This window comes from Prenolepis imparis, unplaced genomic scaffold (assembly GCF_030444845.1).
Source record: "Prenolepis imparis isolate NDT839.2.m4 unplaced genomic scaffold, iyPreImpa1.0 SCAF_12, whole genome shotgun sequence".
Lineage (NCBI taxonomy): Eukaryota > Metazoa > Arthropoda > Insecta > Hymenoptera > Formicidae > Prenolepis > Prenolepis imparis.
Window position 1 is genome coordinate 8,114,539 of NW_028141170.1, and position 17,356 is coordinate 8,131,894.

Genomic DNA, 17,356 nt, shown 5'->3' on the forward strand with positions numbered 1-17,356 from the left:
TTTTCTGATCTCTTTTTCTTTCTTCCAGTCATTCCGAAATTATTACCATTCGCTTTCGGCGAGGAGCCGCTTAACTCGGGTCAAGTAGTAACGGTACCGTGCGCAGTGGTCGAGGGCGATCCACCCTTGAAGCTTCGTTGGACCTTAAACGGTCATGCGATCTCGCCGCACTCTGGAATCTCGATCGTGGATCTGGGCGGACGCGGCGCTATACTGAGCATAGGATCCGTCCAGGCGACCCACGCTGGAACTTACACATGTGTCGCGGAAAACTTTGCCGGCAGGCACGAGCTCTCGGCCGATCTCATTGTGAACGGTGCATACTGATCAGCAAGGATCTGCTCGATTTTTCGTTGAGCCTTGCGAGCCTACTTATCCGAGCAATCCTTCCTCTCTCATCCATTATCCTAGACCACCGCTTCTTCTCCCGTAGAAACGTTTTATCGAAATCGATTTCCGCTCAAATATATCCGTCGTGCTCTTATCGATCCTCGTATAATGAAGATTAATCGCGTCAGATAAGCGGGAACATTGATTCTCGCTTGCGTGTCTTTCTCTTTCTCTCTTTTCTCTTTCGGTATATTATTGCCTCTTGTCTCTAGTCTCTGTCCGTTCTCTATCTCTCGGCAGTCGTTCCACATCTGCAGCCGTTCGCGTTCAACGAGGCCAACTCCGGCGATCTGATAATCGTCCATTGCGCGGTCGTGAAGGGGGACACGCCGATTTCGCTCAAGTGGTTGTTCAAGGGCCGCCACTTAGAGGTAGGCGACGGAGTGGGTATCACCGCGTTGGGGGATAGAGTCTCGGCCCTGACGATACCCGCTGTCAGGGGAGAACACGCCGGGGAGTATGCTTGCGTCGCCGATAATCCAGCGGGCAGTGCACGGCACAGCGCCCATCTCAAAGTGAACGGTACAGAGAAAGCGTAAACACACGATCACAAAAGCATCCAGTATATAAAACAGAAAAAAAATGTAAAAAAAATATAAAGTATATACATATATTTTCTTTAACATAAAGCCGCGCGGCATGATGATGGTGTTTAACGGGCGTACGCGTAGTGAGAGTACTACCGTTTTGTATGCGTGTTACTATTTGAGCGGAAAGCAGTGGTACGTTTACCTTTTTATATTCGGTTGTAGATTTTTATATTTATATATATTTATTCGATATCTCTCAGTAGAACGTTTTTTCGATATGTTAGATTTGTTACCCTTGCTGCCGCTTTCGTTATACGTCATAAAAATCTCCAATCTCTGTCCGCCCTGACTGTTGCTGATGATATATTATTACGAGATATGTGTTGTCTGGAAGTCTTGCATTGCTCGGCGCATATATTCTTTCCTTCTATCTATAGAGAATTGTCTTTCTTGTTAACGAGGTTGTAAATCGTTTAATTTCGCATAGGCGAACGTAGTAGTTGTGCCCACGAATTCGTTCGAATTGAGACAATCGTCGATATTACGAGACGAGCCGTGTCTCCCGTTCTTTCCCGGTCCAGAACTGTCTCTCACTCTCTGTCACTCCGCATCCCTTCTCTCATCTCGATAACTCGATTACCGAAATAACACCGTATTAGTCAACTTCATCACACAAACAGTTCATCTCGATTATCCTATATAACTAGTTTAAGACCATCGATTATTCACGAACGACGCTGAAAACAAAGAGGAAAGGCAACGATTAGATTCTTGAACAGACGAGTATATTACGTACAGAGAGAATAAGCACAAAAGTAACGACGAACGTTCGATCGCGAAGGATTCGAAGAGAAGATGAATCATTCTGAGAGCATGGATCTGCCTATCGTTCCGTTGCAGTCCTGCCACGAATCAGTCCGTTCGATTTTGGAGACCAACCGATCTTTGCCGGGCAGGCCGCCCAATTGGCATGCATGGTGCCAGTCGGCGACACGCCGATCGAGATTACCTGGACCCACGAGAGCAAATCCTTGTCGCAGTACATGGGATACAACATCGGGACACTCGGCCCAAGGACGAGTATCCTACTGATCGAGCCGGTAACACCGGATCACGACGGACGTTATGCGTGTGTTGCTAGTAATCGGTCAGGCAAGACGGTCTACGAGGCAGCTTTACGAGTCCACGGTTAGGTCCAGAATAAAGAACGGAGCACTGAGAATGACACGATATATAATGATAATTGATAATGATGGTTGAGCAAAAGTTTTGGAATGAAAATGCAGCCATGCGCAGATGCCGCGAAAGTATTATTATAAGCGCGCAGGCTTGTGATTGGAATTGCATCTTATTCATCGTTGCTGTGAAGCTGATCGTGCGTTTTTCCCTGCAGGCGAAAAAGCTTTTCTGAAAATTTCAGTTGATTCGGCGCTCGCTCCACGATTCCATTTGTACGCAACGCGATTTGCTTTCATCGCCATTGATGATGAACCTTCTCGCGTACTCTTTCTTTCTCTCTCTCTCTCTCACTGTCTTGCTTTCTTTTCATAGTCTTTGTCTCTATCTCTTTCTTGCCTCTTGTCTCTATATCTACGTTTAGTTTTATCTGTAATTCTTATTATGTATCTGTTGGTTTTTTTCAAGCGAGCAAAGATCAATCCGAAGCTCTTCGTGGTCCAAAAATCAATAGCTTATTGCCGAGCCGGTGGCCTTTCCTCGTTTATTTTGCCCGCCTCGTTATCTTGCTCTCATCGTCAGCCGTTCTTCTGCGATTTTTTACGTTGGCTTCGATCATCCCTGCGGCAAAATAACGCGACGCACACAGGATGTATCTTCCTTACGCACGCGAATCTCTTCGCGTTTTCTATACATCCTTCACAAACGCGTTCGCCAGCATTTCCGTAGCACGAACGAATCTAAATACCTACTACTTTGCGATCGCAGAATTGCACAGGTCTGACACATGCGAGTTGCATATTATATTCGTGTCGTTATATATTCGAGTGTCGATTTATACCTCACCGTACCCCGATCGCGCTAAAGAACGCGTCCTTGTTCTAAGATGACCGACCGACCATCCAACCAGTCGCATCTCAGAATATTCTCAACCCCTTGATAAATTCATATCACACGCCCTATCCACGAATGAATTTCCCTAACACATTTCTCCATCCTTGGCCCCTCGCCATCTCATCACACGTCTTGCCTTGTTCATTTTGTAGACGCGTTTGTAGCCTAGTAGAGAGACATTTAATATGCATGCACTGAGATACTTGAACGAGCATAATATCGAGTATTATTCGTAAACACGGTACAGCATGGTGCACCGTGCTCGAGTACAAATTTATAATAACGCTTCATGCATGTTTGCCATTGAAATCTTTCAAAGCTGGATCCGTAGTCTCTTTTTCTGCCCGCATCACGTCTCTCTTTCTTTCTCTCTTTCTCTTCATGCATAAGATACCCGTATAATCATTTCAGAATCCCGCATGCTATAAACTATGCTATAAACTCTATTCACCGCAGTAGCGGGAGCGTGTCGCGTTTTGTCCTGCACGCGACAAAACTTATTACCATAATTCGAGTTCTCGTTCATTTTATAACAATATTAAAAATATCAGTAATAATGTAATTTTTAATCGACAATTTTATTAATTTTTTTTGAATATACAAAACTTTTTAATTTCACAAATTTCAAGCTTGCTTGTTGGCTCTACATATTTAACTTTACTACTAGCATTTTATATTTTATGGAATTAAAAAAGAGAAAGATATAATTATCCATCAATATAATTGTAATATTTGAATGGAGTTTACATAAGAAAATTATTACAATAACTTGATTTATTCTCAAGAGTAGACGACTCGAGTTTTTACAAGCGACTGGCTCCTGGATACTGCAAAATTCCATATTTTTCGATTAGTGCAACGCGACTAATCTATTTATTCTGTAACAGTACCTCCTCGTTGGATTCTGGAGCCCACTGATAAGGCATTTGCTCAGGGATCTGACGCAAGAGTCGAATGCAAAGCCGACGGATTCCCCAAGCCTCAAGTCACGTGGAAAAGAGCTGCTGGTGAGTACGTTTGCAGCCGCAAAATTTGACGAATGTATGTAAGATTTTTCAAGCGTGCATTAATTGCGTTTATTCTATTTTACAGGGGATACGCCGGGAGATTACACTGACTTGAAATTGAGCAATCCTGATATTAGCGTAGAGGATGGCACTCTGTCCATTAATAATATCCAAAAGACAAACGAAGGTTATTATCTTTGCGAGGCTGTTAATGGCATTGGATCAGGCTTGTCGGCTGTCATTCTTATCTCGGTTCAAGGTACTTTGCATTTTTTTCACGTCTCTTCATATTTAATATATTATTTGCGTTTTACATACCGTTACTTTGCAATATTTTTATTTTTTAGCTCCTCCTCAATTTGAAATTAAACTAAGAAATCAGACTGCTCGTCGTGGAGAACCGGCTGTGTTGCAATGCGAGGCGCAAGGAGAGAAACCAATCGGCATCTTATGGAATATGAATAACAAAAGATTAGACACAAAGAGCGATCCTCGTTACACTATTCGCGAAGAAATCTTAGCCAATGGAGTACTATCCGACTTGAGTATCAAACGAACCGAGAGAGGCGACTCTGCCTTGTTCACTTGCGTAGCCACGAACGCCTTTGGCAGCGATGATACCAGCATCAACATGATCGTACAAGGTTGGTTCACGTAATTATGTAATGCAATGTCAACAGATACTCGACGAAACACTTGGATCTCATTTCTATAATTTTTTTTATAGAGGTGCCGGAAGTTCCATACGGTCTCAAGGTATTGGATAAATCAGGACGTTCGGTGCAATTATCATGGGCCGCACCTTACGATGGAAACAGCCCTATTAAGCGATATGTCATTGAATACAAGATTAGCAAGGGTTCCTGGGAAACTGATATCGATAGGGTACTCGTACCTGGCTCGCAACAGAATGTAGCTGGAGTGTATAATCTGAGGCCCGCAACTACGTATCATCTTCGAATCGTCGCTGAGAATGAAATTGGTACATCCGATCCGTCCGACATGGTCGCTATTATTACCGCCGAAGAGGCACCCACTGGTCCGCCAACCTCGGTCAAGGTGGACGCTCTCGATCAGCATACGCTCAAGGTAACGATCAGAATCCGTTGCGATCGCTTTAGAATACGTTAATGACAACAATAAATATTTATTGCGATGAATATTTCAGGTAACATGGAAACCTCCTCCACGCGAGGACTGGAACGGCGAGATTCTCGGTTACTACGTCGGGTACAGACAATCAGCGGACAAACCGTACATGTTTGAGACTGTCGAGTTCTCCAAGGAAGACGGAAAGGAACATCACCATCTGCAGATCGTTAATCTCAAGACTTATACGCAATACGGCGTGGTCGTTCAGGCATTCAACAAGGTCGGCTCCGGACCGATGAGCGAAGAACGCAGACAGCACACCGCGGAAGGCGTACCTGAACAACCGCCGCATGATACTACCTGCACAACTCTCACCTCTCAGACTATCAGAGTGTCTTGGATGTCACCACCTCTCAGCGCGGCTAACGGTGTTATCACAGGCTACAAAGTGAGTAAAGACGCGATTCGAAAAGAGTAGACATTTAGCAAATCTTCGTGCAGCAGCGTCTTTAAATATTTATTTCAGGTTATCTACGGACCGTCCGAGACGTGGTACGATGAAAATTCGAAGGATACCAAGATCACGTCCTCCAGCGAAACCATCTTACATGGCCTCAAGAAGTACACGAATTACAGTATGCAAGTTTTGGCTTTCACTTCCGGTGGAGATGGCGTTAAATCCGCACCGATTCACTGTCAGACCGAACAAGATGGTAATTTTAAAAACTATTCAATGTATGCAAAGACATATTTGAATATGTAATATATTATTCGCGTTTAAGAATATAATATTAATCATGCCGTGATTTCCGTATAAAAGCAGCAAAATCATCGCTGCTTATATTTTTTTATTGTCATAAAAACAGCGACGACTTTGCTGCTTTTATCACAATAAGAAAATAATTGTTAATACAATAATTATTTTCAGTAAGTAAAATTAATACTTTTAATAAATAATTTTCTCAGCACCCGAAGCTCCAGTCGCTATCAAAGCTCTAGTCATGTCCGCGGAATCCATTCTTATCTCGTGGAGACCACCTAGCCAACCTAACGGAGTTATTTCTCAGTATACCGTTTATACGAAAGCTGACAATGCTGAAGAATCAACTAGCCAAAAAGTACTGCCGAATCAACTCACTTACGAAGCATCTGGATTGGACAAACAACTGAGATATGAATTTTGGGTAACTGCTAGCACAAATATCGGCGAAGGTGAAGCTTCTAAGATTGTGACCCTGGGTCCAAGCGTTCGAGGTAATTTCGCTTAGAAAAATTCGCATTTTTAGTTAAATAAAATTAATAAAATTAAATAAAATTAAATTTTCAACTTAATTATGATTTTTAATAGCTGGTACGTGAATTAAAACATGTTTATAATTATTATATTTAACATATTCTTACAGTTCCAGCCAAGATCGCATCGTTCGACGACAAATTCACCGCGACATACAAAGAAGACGTAAAACTACCATGTCTCACCGTTGGCGTGCCCGCACCGGAAGTAACGTGGAAAGTACGAGGCGCGACTCTTCAACCGAGCGACCGACTGAGGCAATTACCCGAGGGATCACTGTTTATTAAGGAAGTCGACCGCGCGGACGCCGGAGAATATTCTTGCTACGTGGAAAACTCCTTTGGACACGATACTGTGACTCATCAGTTGGTCGTACATGGTACGTGAATATTCCGCGAAACATGATAATGTCATCTGTTAATTTTAACTCTGTCGTTTATATTGAGATTAACATTATGTTCGCAGCTCCTCCGCACTCGCCGCAGGTCACACTTACCGCGACCACTACAAATTCTTTGACGATGAAATTACGCCCGCATCCGACCGACAATGCACCGATTCACGGTTATACAATTCACTACAAACCCGAATTCGGCGACTGGGAAACTGTTCAAATCAGTTCCACGGTACAAAAATACACTCTTGAGAATCTGTGGTGCGGTTCTCGATATCAGATCTACGTCACGGCTTATAACGGGTAATTTTATCATTGAAACTGTAAACTAACAAGTGCGCGATGAGAAATTTTATATGCGATAATAATAATTTACAGAATTGGAATCGGCGATCCTTCGGATATCCTCAACACGCGCACAAAGGGCTCCAAACCGATAATTCCCGAAGCGGCGAGATTCATCGAGGTATCCACGAACAGCATCACTCTGCACTTGAGCGCCTGGTCGGACGGTGGCTGCCCCATGTTATACTTTGTTGTTGAACATAAGAAGAAGTAAGATAAAGAGATAAAATTCTTGACAAGATCAATCTTTGATTGAAATCGATAGTTAAAGCGCATGTTTCTTCAGGCATCAGCAGGAATGGAACCAGGTTTCGAACAACGTCAAGCCGTCGAACGGTAACTTCATAGTATTGGATCTGGATCCCGCTAGCTGGTATCATTTGCGCGTTACGGCTCACAATAATGCCGGTTTCGCCGTGGCCGAGTACGAATTCGCGACATTGACTGTGACTGGCGGTGAGTATGTCTGTATGAGTCTGTCTGACGTTCGCAGCGGCGCCTCGTAGCCGGTGCCAATGGTGGCTGGATTTAAGGCCGAAACATTTTTTGTTCCAGGCACCATTGCACCGGCCCGCGAGCTACCGGACGTGAACGGTGGTGGCAACGACGAGGACCCGATGAAAATTTTCATGGCTAATTTGAATCTGGTCGTGCCGGTGGTAGCAGCCATTCTCGTTATAATCGTTGCCGTCACCGTGACCTGCGTACTCAGAGGGAAGGGACACGGTAGCGATAAAGGTATCCGTTTAATCTTTTTCGTTTTATTTCTTTTCTCGATCAGGCACGATCGCACCTCCCGTACGTAACGGCGGTAACGACAATACCGCAGATGTAAGACGTTACTTCCCGTGGTTACCCAACTGGCTCGATGTAAACGTGGTGGTGCCGGTCGGCGCGACGGTCGTTGTCATAATAGTAGGAATAGTTGTCATTTGCGTGGCGCTCTCGAGGAGAACTCGAGGTCCGGAACAAACGCGGCTGCGAGGTATCTCTTCAGCCGACGAGAAATATTACGAGGGACAATGTATACAAATCTTTTTTTATATTACTTTTACCTGTTAAGTCGCATAAAGACGGTGGAAATTCGTCGGGAAATTATGCTAGCAATTTTGAGCGAGCGTAACTAAATGCAATAATCTATATTATAATGTAATAATATATACTATTTCGTGATATTTTATAATAATTTCCCGACGATTTATCCACGCGTCGGCCACCCTAGTCTTGCAATCTTCTCGAATCCCGCTCAGTTATTCTCCGCTCTCTTAATTTTCCTCTTCCTTTTATTTCACAAGCGTGGGTGATGGCATAATCAATGTGAACTATATCAATGAATGATAATAATAAAAATTAAGACGTATGCGCGTTCACATTTATTATATTGTTTACTGTATTATAGATGATGTAGTCTATCAGCAAACCGGAGTTGGCGGTGCTACCCTAGATAAACGCAGATCCGATCTTCGTGATGAACTGGGATACATCGCACCACCGAATCGCAAGCTGCCACCCGTACCAGGTTCCAACTACAACACCTGCGATCGTATCAAGCGAGGTACAGTTATAAGTAAGCCACAACTGCCAACACTTACCTTTTAGACCAGTTTCGACTACTACTTGTGTAGTTGTTGTCGCATCGGCACGATAGTTCCTTCTTTCATCTTTTCTCAGGAAAATACATACATTTTTCGCATATATATATTATACATTGTTAGGCTCCCGACCAGTGTCACACAGTCCTGAAACCAGACAGAAGCCATACACACGATCATACATTGCCAGTTTCTTTTTTTCGTTCGCCTCTTGCTTCCAAATGTTCTTATATACGTTACGTCGAGTTGTATATGTCCCTCCAGCGAGAATAACATTTGTTTCTATTTGTTTGCGCTTACCACGCCGTTGGTGCCTAACGAGTGTCGATTGCACCGATTCGTATATATCAAAAAAGAGAGAAAAAAGGAACATTCTCCCCAGAATCTCTAATCCTCCGAAGAGAAAACAGTTAGTCAGTTGGCGGGAAATAAATCTTGATAGGCGCCAGCGTGTCGTACGACCTTTGTAGTATGTGTTCGATAGGTGGAACTGGCTCGTTAAGGAATCACTCGACGTGGGACCCGAGACGGCACATGTATGAGGAATTGAGTCACTACGCGCCCAACAGAAGATGCCCACTGCCACCACGTATGGGCAGCGCAGAAGGTCTCTCGCATACGCATAGAGGTTGGTAAAAAGAGTCACTTTGATTAACGGGAACGTCCGGCATTCGTCCGATCGTCCTATGAGATCTATAATCGCAGGCCGGAGCCGGCGATGTTGCTGGCGGTCTTCGTAAGTCCCCCTTAAAATTCCATGAACCTTGTGCCACTTTAATGGCACGATTAAGTGTTGCACGTTTTCGCATGCCTGCGCTCATAGCACGCCGACAAATGACACAAATCACATAGGAAAGAATTACATTTATTTGTTACTCATTGTCTCTTTCTGAAATGAAAGGTCTAGAAGAAAAATCTCTCTCCCGTCATCGTCGTATCGATTTCAGATTTTTAAAATAAATAAAAAGATAGTTAATATTTTTAAAAATTACGTATTTAGATTTTTATTCAGAGATTTGATTGATTTATTGTATTTATATATAAAATTTTTAATTCAAATAAGTAGATAAAATTACATCGATTAATTGATTTAAAAATAGCATTGTTTTATATATAGAAATTGCGCGATTAATTGATAAGACGACCGGGCGTTAATAGAAGCAAATCTCTATTATTATATTTTTAATATGAGCATGTGAGCAATTATTGAAGATTTAATAATTTAAAGTAGAATGAGAATCGAGGAAAGAAGAAACGTAAAAGTGAGTGAAAAACATTTTTTTGCTCGTTTCAATCTGAATAGAAGTAGCTTGTAAAAAAAATCAATAGAGGAAAAAATTGCTTAGAATTTTTTTTTTTCGGGTTCTATTTTCAATCAAGCTAAACTCAACATAATAATTGCCATAATGGATTTTACACGCAAAAAGCAATCTTTATCGTTCGATAAATCATGTCTCATAGATTTTTCGTTCATAGCAGCAGAGTCTACCCTCGTTGATTGCCCATTTACAGGTATGGAGGACGAGATCTGCCCTTACGCTACCTTCCACCTTTTGGGATTCCGCGAGGAAATGGATCCGAGCAAGGCTATGCAATTTCAGACGTTCCCTCATCCAGGAAACGGCCATTCCGGTACTATGGGACCACCTGTAGGACATCCGACTAATGCTTCTGCTCACAGCCGTTCTGGATCTCAATCCATGGTACTTTATATCTTTTTTATGTACATATTCAATTAATCACACAGCAATTATCGTTAAAATTGCGACTAATTTTTTTCACAGCCTCGTCAAAATGGTCGCTATTCACGAGTACCGTCCCAAGGAGGTGGCAGCGGTACTCACAACGTTTTCTCGCCTGAATACGACGATCCGGCTAATTGCGCTCCCGAGGAAGACCAGTACGGATCGCAGTACGGATCACAATACGGCGCACCTTACGATCATTACGGATCCCGTGGATCAGTCGGACGTCGTAGCGTAGGCTCGGCTCGCAACATTCCGATGTCCGGTTCGCCGGAACCGCCTCCACCGCCACCGAGAAACCACCAGGATCAGAACAACTCCAGCTTCAACGACAGCAAGGAGAGCAATGAGATCAGCGAGGCCGAGTGCGATCGCGATCAGCTTGTCAACCGCAACTACGGCGGTCAGTAGAAAGATTCGCGGGATAGATCGGAGGACGAGTAGAACGAGGGAGACCATGAAACTGGGGACTCAATAAGATCCGATAGGGAAGTCGAAGACTTTCCCCGTTCGGATCTTATCGATCCAGCAATCCAGACATGCTCTCTCTTGGAAAAAAAAACGATCTCGTTTCGATTCAGCCCTACTACTACTGATGCTCGTTTTTTATATGCACTAGGCATTATTAGGCGTACGACGGCTCGCATTATGCGGATCGTATCGCATGCCGAGCGAGTCGTGAATGGAGAAGACTCGCCGCGTGGACTATATGTGTTTTTATCTATTTTTTTTTTATCCTAATCATTTATATAGCTTCCACGAATTGCATGCTACGTGTTGTCGTAGTAGTTTAATCGTTGTGTCAATCGTGCCGTGTGTTTTTCTATTTCAGTGAATGCTCGCGGCAAGGACGGCATGACCACCGAGGAGATGCGTAAACTTATAGAGAGGTCAGTAGAGCGCGAGTGAGCTTGATTAACGGTGTGAACAGTTTAATGACGATTATATACCGTTCTTGCCGCTGTGTCTCGAGCGATTTCGCGCGAGAGCAGGGCATTATCGGTATATCATTGCGAAAAAAAATATCACGCGATGTATTTTCCGAATTGAGCCCTGTTTCACTATCGCTCGCTGCGGCTTCGACCGCTATCCGATTCTCTATGCGTTCTTCTTTATAGGATTATAGCTGCCGATCGATTCTTTTGATCCTCGACGTATATCTTTATTCGGATATTCGAATTTATTCGCACGCGCGATTGAATTATTTATTGGTAACTAATCCGTGGTGGTTCACTAGCGACTTTCGAAGAGACCCTCGAATATCTCATTATTTAACCATTTAATATATGTACATCTGATCTTTTCTTGTTTCATGACTAATTACGCAGGAAGCCGTAAGTTCGTTAAACTTAATCACAAATCAGGGTGTACAAACGTTAAAGATATGTCAAGAGCTTTTGAGATGCGTCCATCATACCACCATTTTTCGCTGATTTTCATCATCCCATTTGAAATTCGGCTATCTGATTTGTTTTGCGACGAGCAGAGTAGACGACCCTTCGAAACGTTGCTTACGGACATGTCTCCAATCGAGAACGCTTACTAATACAACATGTGTTTGCATGTAGCTTTGAATAGTGTCATGTTTAAACGTGTAGCTATGTAACTAATTCGAAAGTAGAATGCGATAGAGATATATATGAGTTTCAAATGCTAATCATATTTCCACTGTAGTTATTAACATGCAGTTATTAACATGCTGCTTGCTATTATCACTTGCTATTGAATATGCTTTATCAGCTGCTGACGCTACTAACGACTGATGTGCGTCTCTCTACAATCGTCATCTTTAAATTTTATTTATTCATGGCATAATTATCAATATCGTTGCTGTCATCGCTGATCTTGCTATTGTTATAACGCATGTTTTCGTCGTCTAAATTCGCATGCAGATCTCTTATGTCAATTTCTATTTGCCGCGCTAAACAGACTCTCCATTCGCAGAGTATAAAAGTTGTTGATAAAGCAAATGCTTCTTTTTTTCTAACATTAAAATTAGGAAAAAGATATCTGCATACGAGAGAGTGTTGTTAAAGTTGAAGAGAATGAAGAGAATGTGAAAAATGACTTCGTGGTCGGATGTGAAAAATGCAAATTCCTGTTGCAGAAACGAAGCTCCCGGCCGGCAAACCGGCGGCCCCCACGGCGGTCACGGGGGACTCCTCACACCCTACGATACTGTGGCAGTGTAACCTGTAAATCATCATCTTCCGTGATCTTCCGCATCTTCTCTCTCTCTGGATAGCCGGCGGCAACGAGGAAAGCAGCCGAGAGAAGCGGAAATAAAGCGCACGCTAATTCTTCCCCCGGTGCTGTCGTCGGTCCAATTTGCAACGATTTACGATAGAAATTAGACGTCGTCGCGAGTAGATAGATTCGATTACCGTGTAAGGTGTATACGCATGTTGATCATCTCGAGATCATGACTACCGACAAAGATTCGAGGTCCGCCTTGCGAAATTGCCTCCTTCGCCCTTTATACGACCAAATCGCGCGATTCTGCTTTCTCTATCATAAACGATTTTTGGCCTTCCATTTTTTCCCTCGTACTTCCTCGAGCACGTTTGTTTTACAATTGATCCTGAGGAAGGCCAACTTTGAAACTGCCTTGTGTTTTTGATACAATTTTTCAAACCAGTTCGGTCGATTACGCACATCTAGGAAGGCCAGACTCAAGACTGTCTGTATCTAATACTGCCCTTTCGCGAAGGAGGCACAGAGATTCGTAAGGTTCAATCATGCTTCGTTCGCAAGTCTTGCGAGTCCCGGAACTCCTCGTACACGTTCAATTGTGACGACTGAAATCTTTTTATACCGCTTGACAGAGAGAAGAAAGACAAAATTTGCGTTTTGACACTTCCTCGATAATACACATCTCAATATGAAATGTGATATAACTTATTGATTAATTATCTTTGCGTATGAAATATTTCGATCATGAAAGAGACGATTTTTCTGCACTCTATCGTCGAACGTGTACGCGGGGTTCGAGGCTCGCAGCTGCCGCTGCGAGGCAGTCCTGTAGGAAAGCGAGCACACAATCGGAAGTCGCGTGTTCGCGGACGCCCAGCCGCGGCAGAGACGCGGCCCGGATGATGGTGCTCTCGGCGACGGTGGATTTAACGGGGGTTTTCTGATATATATCCGGGATATATAATAATTCTCTAGATTACAATCGTCGCAGGAGTTGCGTATATAACGAGGAGACGTAAAAAAAAACGTATATACGATATATATACACGTGTACACACCCAACACACATACATATGAGATTAGTTGGTCGCTTTTTGAGTCATGGTTGTGCCACACTGCCGCTCCCTGCGGGCGTACGAGATATATAGACATACATACGTACATATACTATATACATATACTGTACGATTTATAATTTCGTAACGAAGGTTGTGTCTGTCCCCCATAGCTCTGTCCCCTTTGATAATCGGCAATCTTGAGTCTCGACGTCGCGGAGAGCAAAGTTGATAGGGTACGTCGTCGCTTCTCATCTTTCGTCATTGTCGTCGTCCTTTTTAAGTAGATTCATTTAGACTCTAGACGATCGATTCGAGACATTACGCGATCGCTCGCTCGAAGAAATAAAATTTCGTATATACATATAAACGCCGATCGACTGTCCGTAGGAAGAACAACGCGGCAAAACTATTGAGGGAACGCTTCGGTATAAACAGCAGACCAGCCCACATATAAATTAAACATATTATACAACATTATCGTCACATACACGCGCTGGTGCGTGCACGCAATACACTTGTCACACCACACTTGCTGTCGTCCTATATATGATATAAATATTTAGTCCGCTGTAAAACATCTAATTAATCCCCCCCCCCCCCGTGCTAATCTTCTTCGATCGATTTACGACGTACCGATAAGATTCATTCTGATATATCGCGACGATGATCGTTAACAGATATAAGCGATTCGAGTAATATAAAAGCTGATTTAATCATAGATAGCTCGTAAGCTGAGGACAGGTGGTCGCGAGAAGGCGTTCTTGTATCTTTGCGACGAGGCGAGAGGTCGGGAGGTCGCGAAATTCTAAGGGATCGATCTGGGCGGCTGAATCTTTAAGCGAAACGGTTGATGCTCTCTTCAGCATCCTCGGATTATGCATCCCGACATCCCGCGACGCCGCGATCATGACGCCGCGTCTCATAGTTCGTTTTTATCACGATACTACTTCTAGATATATACATACAAATAATATAAATATATATTATATATATATGCTAACTATATATTATACATACGTTGTAAGTAGCTATTTCTAGGTGTCGCATTTGTTTGCTGAGACGATGCACGAGCCGACTCCCAGTTGGGCGACTGGGCGAAGGAGCACCCTTAATTAAGCTTTGAACTAACTATTTTGCATATGTATATTTCGCTATTATTTAGCATTAACTTAATTCTCCAATTTATTAGATTTATTTAATTATTTATTGAAGAGATACCAGAGATATTTATTTGTGATACATATTAATATTCTCGATGCATCTCAATGTTAATTCAATTTATAAATTAGTAATTAGTAACATCGTTATCATCTAATTTTTATCTACATAATGCGATTAAAATTTAAAAACATGTGCAAAGAATTTTCGTGCTCGAATAGAAGTTCAATAGGGGTGCTTCGTCCTCGTGAGTCGCCTCTGCTTTCGCAGAGGAATTCCTACCCTCTGTCACTCTTAAACTGGCCGCGGCTCGACACGCCGATGCACTTTTACTCATCGATGTGATTTTAAAAGGCTGCGCAAGAAAAGCCTCGTGTCTCGTGTATATGTTACGATCGCGCTCTTACCGTAATTAACGTAGCCGTATCGTCCCAAGTCACCCTTTACGACTTATATAGTATCACGTTTTACTCACTTAACTCGCCCCCGCGAAAAAAAAATAACTTTGTCGCTTTGAATCGCTTCCGAATTTAACCAGAGCTAATAAATAAGCGTCGGCACAGATCGATGATGATAATTATGATGATAACGATATTAATGCATTCGTATATATAGTGATGTGATCACGTCCGCGCGCTATTTCGGTCGCGGCTCATCGTTTTGTCTTATATAAGCGAAGTGGACGTCCGCGACGTCGCACAGGTGATAACGTTATGTTAAGCGGTCCAGGGTGCTTGGCAAGAAGCGTTGCAAATGAAACGTTCAGCGTGATTGATCGGTTAAATATTTACATTTAATAATCGGCTAAACATATTGAATGTGTTTCGTTTTCAGCTGATAGAACATTGATAGCGTATAACACATAACTCGAAGACTGAGAACTTACGTCCACGTATTGCTTTAATCGCATTTCTAGCTCGCAATATGGTTGTTTTATACTTCTTCGCGCGTTATAGCATCCTTCTAAAATTAATAATCAATAACGCATTTGCCATTTTACTTATATGTACTCTTCTTGCCAAGCACCCTCGAGCCCATCGTTCGCTCGTCGCGTATTCGACGTATATTGTGTGGTAATTCTTTGCAGGATTCGATGTTACTTTTTTGAGAGACGCCGCGAAGCGTGTCGCTCGCTTGATTGTGTATGCTTGATTGATATATGCGTTGAAAGCATTTGGCTGTTCTTTTACGTACGACGGCGAACGCGGTTCTTCGAGAGCTCGTATACCATCCTTCTCACCTTCGTCGCCTGTAAGACTCGAAGCGTTTCCTTTGCGTTCCTTTCTTTTTCTTTTTTCTCGATCCCTGCATCAGCGTGCAACAGAAGCGGGATCGCGATGTATTTGTCTAATAATGGAAAAAAAAGCAAAGAGGGAGAAAACGCGCGCAACATCATCCTCCGCATTCGCGGAGAGACTCGAGGACCCGCTCGCAGTGTATCGTTTCCTCTCAACCAGCCACTATTTTATGTTTTTGTACCAAAGTTGTAGCGTCTAACTTTGCGTTAAATAAATAAATCTTAAAACAGTCGCCGACTTATCTCTCTTCAGCTTCTCTCAAGTTCTCTCTCCGATTTCCGGATTTTATTTGTGCGCAAATAAGAGTTTTTATACTTACATTAACTGTACAATTCGCGCATATATTAATTCAATTTATTTTCCATACATTACTTTGATGTAGTATATATTATAATCATAGCGGAACATTATAATGATTGCGATTTTTCAATTTATTAATCACGGTTAAAATATATAATTTTGATTTATATTATATCTTATATATATCTATTTATGATTTATACATATTATTAAAGCATATTAGAGATTTATAATATATTACATATATAACTTTTATAATTATTTTTAACATAATTATTAATACAATATACATTTTATTATGCCATTATTATTCAATCGCACAAAATATCAAATATACATATAATATTTTTAATACTAGCCAACTCAAGCGCGCGCTACGCGCGCGACATTCGTCAATTTTATATTAAAAAGAATGATATTATAAAAATTATATTTTTATATAAAGTTTGTTTAAATTTGATTAACATTTTTTGACAGAAATCAAATAATTAAAGCGTTAATTTGCTAATTAAATTTTAAAATAAAAATATGTTATAAAAATTAAAAATGTTATAAATAATATTACAAATAATATGTTTACTACTTAAAACTCGAATAATATATTTCATTGTTTGCAGATAACTTTTATATATATAATACAATGTATTACCGAAATATACAAGCAATAAATTTTTGCCTATTCTTCGAATATCAAAAATCGATACTTTGTAGCAGCGGTTCCTATATGGCGCAAACTTTTATTATATATATCAAATAAAAGAATTTACACGCTCGTATCTATTTGGGATAAAAATAATCTGCAAACAACGTACTATTGAAAAAAACAAGCGATAAATTATATTAGCTCTTTATATTAAATAAATACGAGCATGCAAATTATTTTATATAAT

General features: G+C 41.8%; 1 protein-coding gene across 50 annotated transcripts in view; it reads left to right on the plus strand.

The window, feature by feature from the left end:
• Dscam1 (Down syndrome cell adhesion molecule 1) overlaps positions 1-16,395 on the plus strand; it is a 68,415-nt gene extending 52,020 nt beyond the window's left edge. For 28 of the 50 annotated variants that reach the window (XM_083052157.1, XM_083052187.1, XM_083052183.1 and 25 more), the window contains 18 exons: positions 3,878-3,997; positions 4,083-4,256; positions 4,345-4,641; positions 4,725-5,086; positions 5,166-5,537; positions 5,616-5,802; positions 6,056-6,343; positions 6,493-6,762; positions 6,849-7,080; positions 7,156-7,332; positions 7,409-7,578; positions 7,904-8,146; positions 8,522-8,689; positions 9,199-9,342; positions 10,227-10,417; positions 10,499-10,862; positions 11,292-11,349; positions 12,567-16,395. In XM_083052157.1, the coding sequence (XP_082908283.1) occupies positions 3,878-3,997; positions 4,083-4,256; positions 4,345-4,641; positions 4,725-5,086; positions 5,166-5,537; positions 5,616-5,802; positions 6,056-6,343; positions 6,493-6,762; positions 6,849-7,080; positions 7,156-7,332; positions 7,409-7,578; positions 7,904-8,146; positions 8,522-8,689; positions 9,199-9,342; positions 10,227-10,417; positions 10,499-10,862; positions 11,292-11,349; positions 12,567-12,651 (3,902 nt within the window). In that variant the 3' untranslated portion in view covers positions 12,652-16,395. Of the gene's footprint in view, positions 1-28; positions 317-630; positions 913-1,820; positions 2,109-3,877; positions 3,998-4,082; positions 4,257-4,344; positions 4,642-4,724; positions 5,087-5,165; positions 5,538-5,615; positions 5,803-6,055; positions 6,344-6,492; positions 6,763-6,848; positions 7,081-7,155; positions 7,333-7,408; positions 7,579-7,677; positions 7,861-7,903; positions 8,147-8,521; positions 8,690-9,198; positions 9,343-10,226; positions 10,418-10,498; positions 10,863-11,291; positions 11,350-12,566 lie in introns of all 50 variants that reach the window. The other 22 variants (XM_083052204.1, XM_083052190.1, XM_083052202.1 and 19 more) reach the window with 7 other exon arrangements.
• Positions 16,396-17,356: the final 961 nt, after the last annotated feature.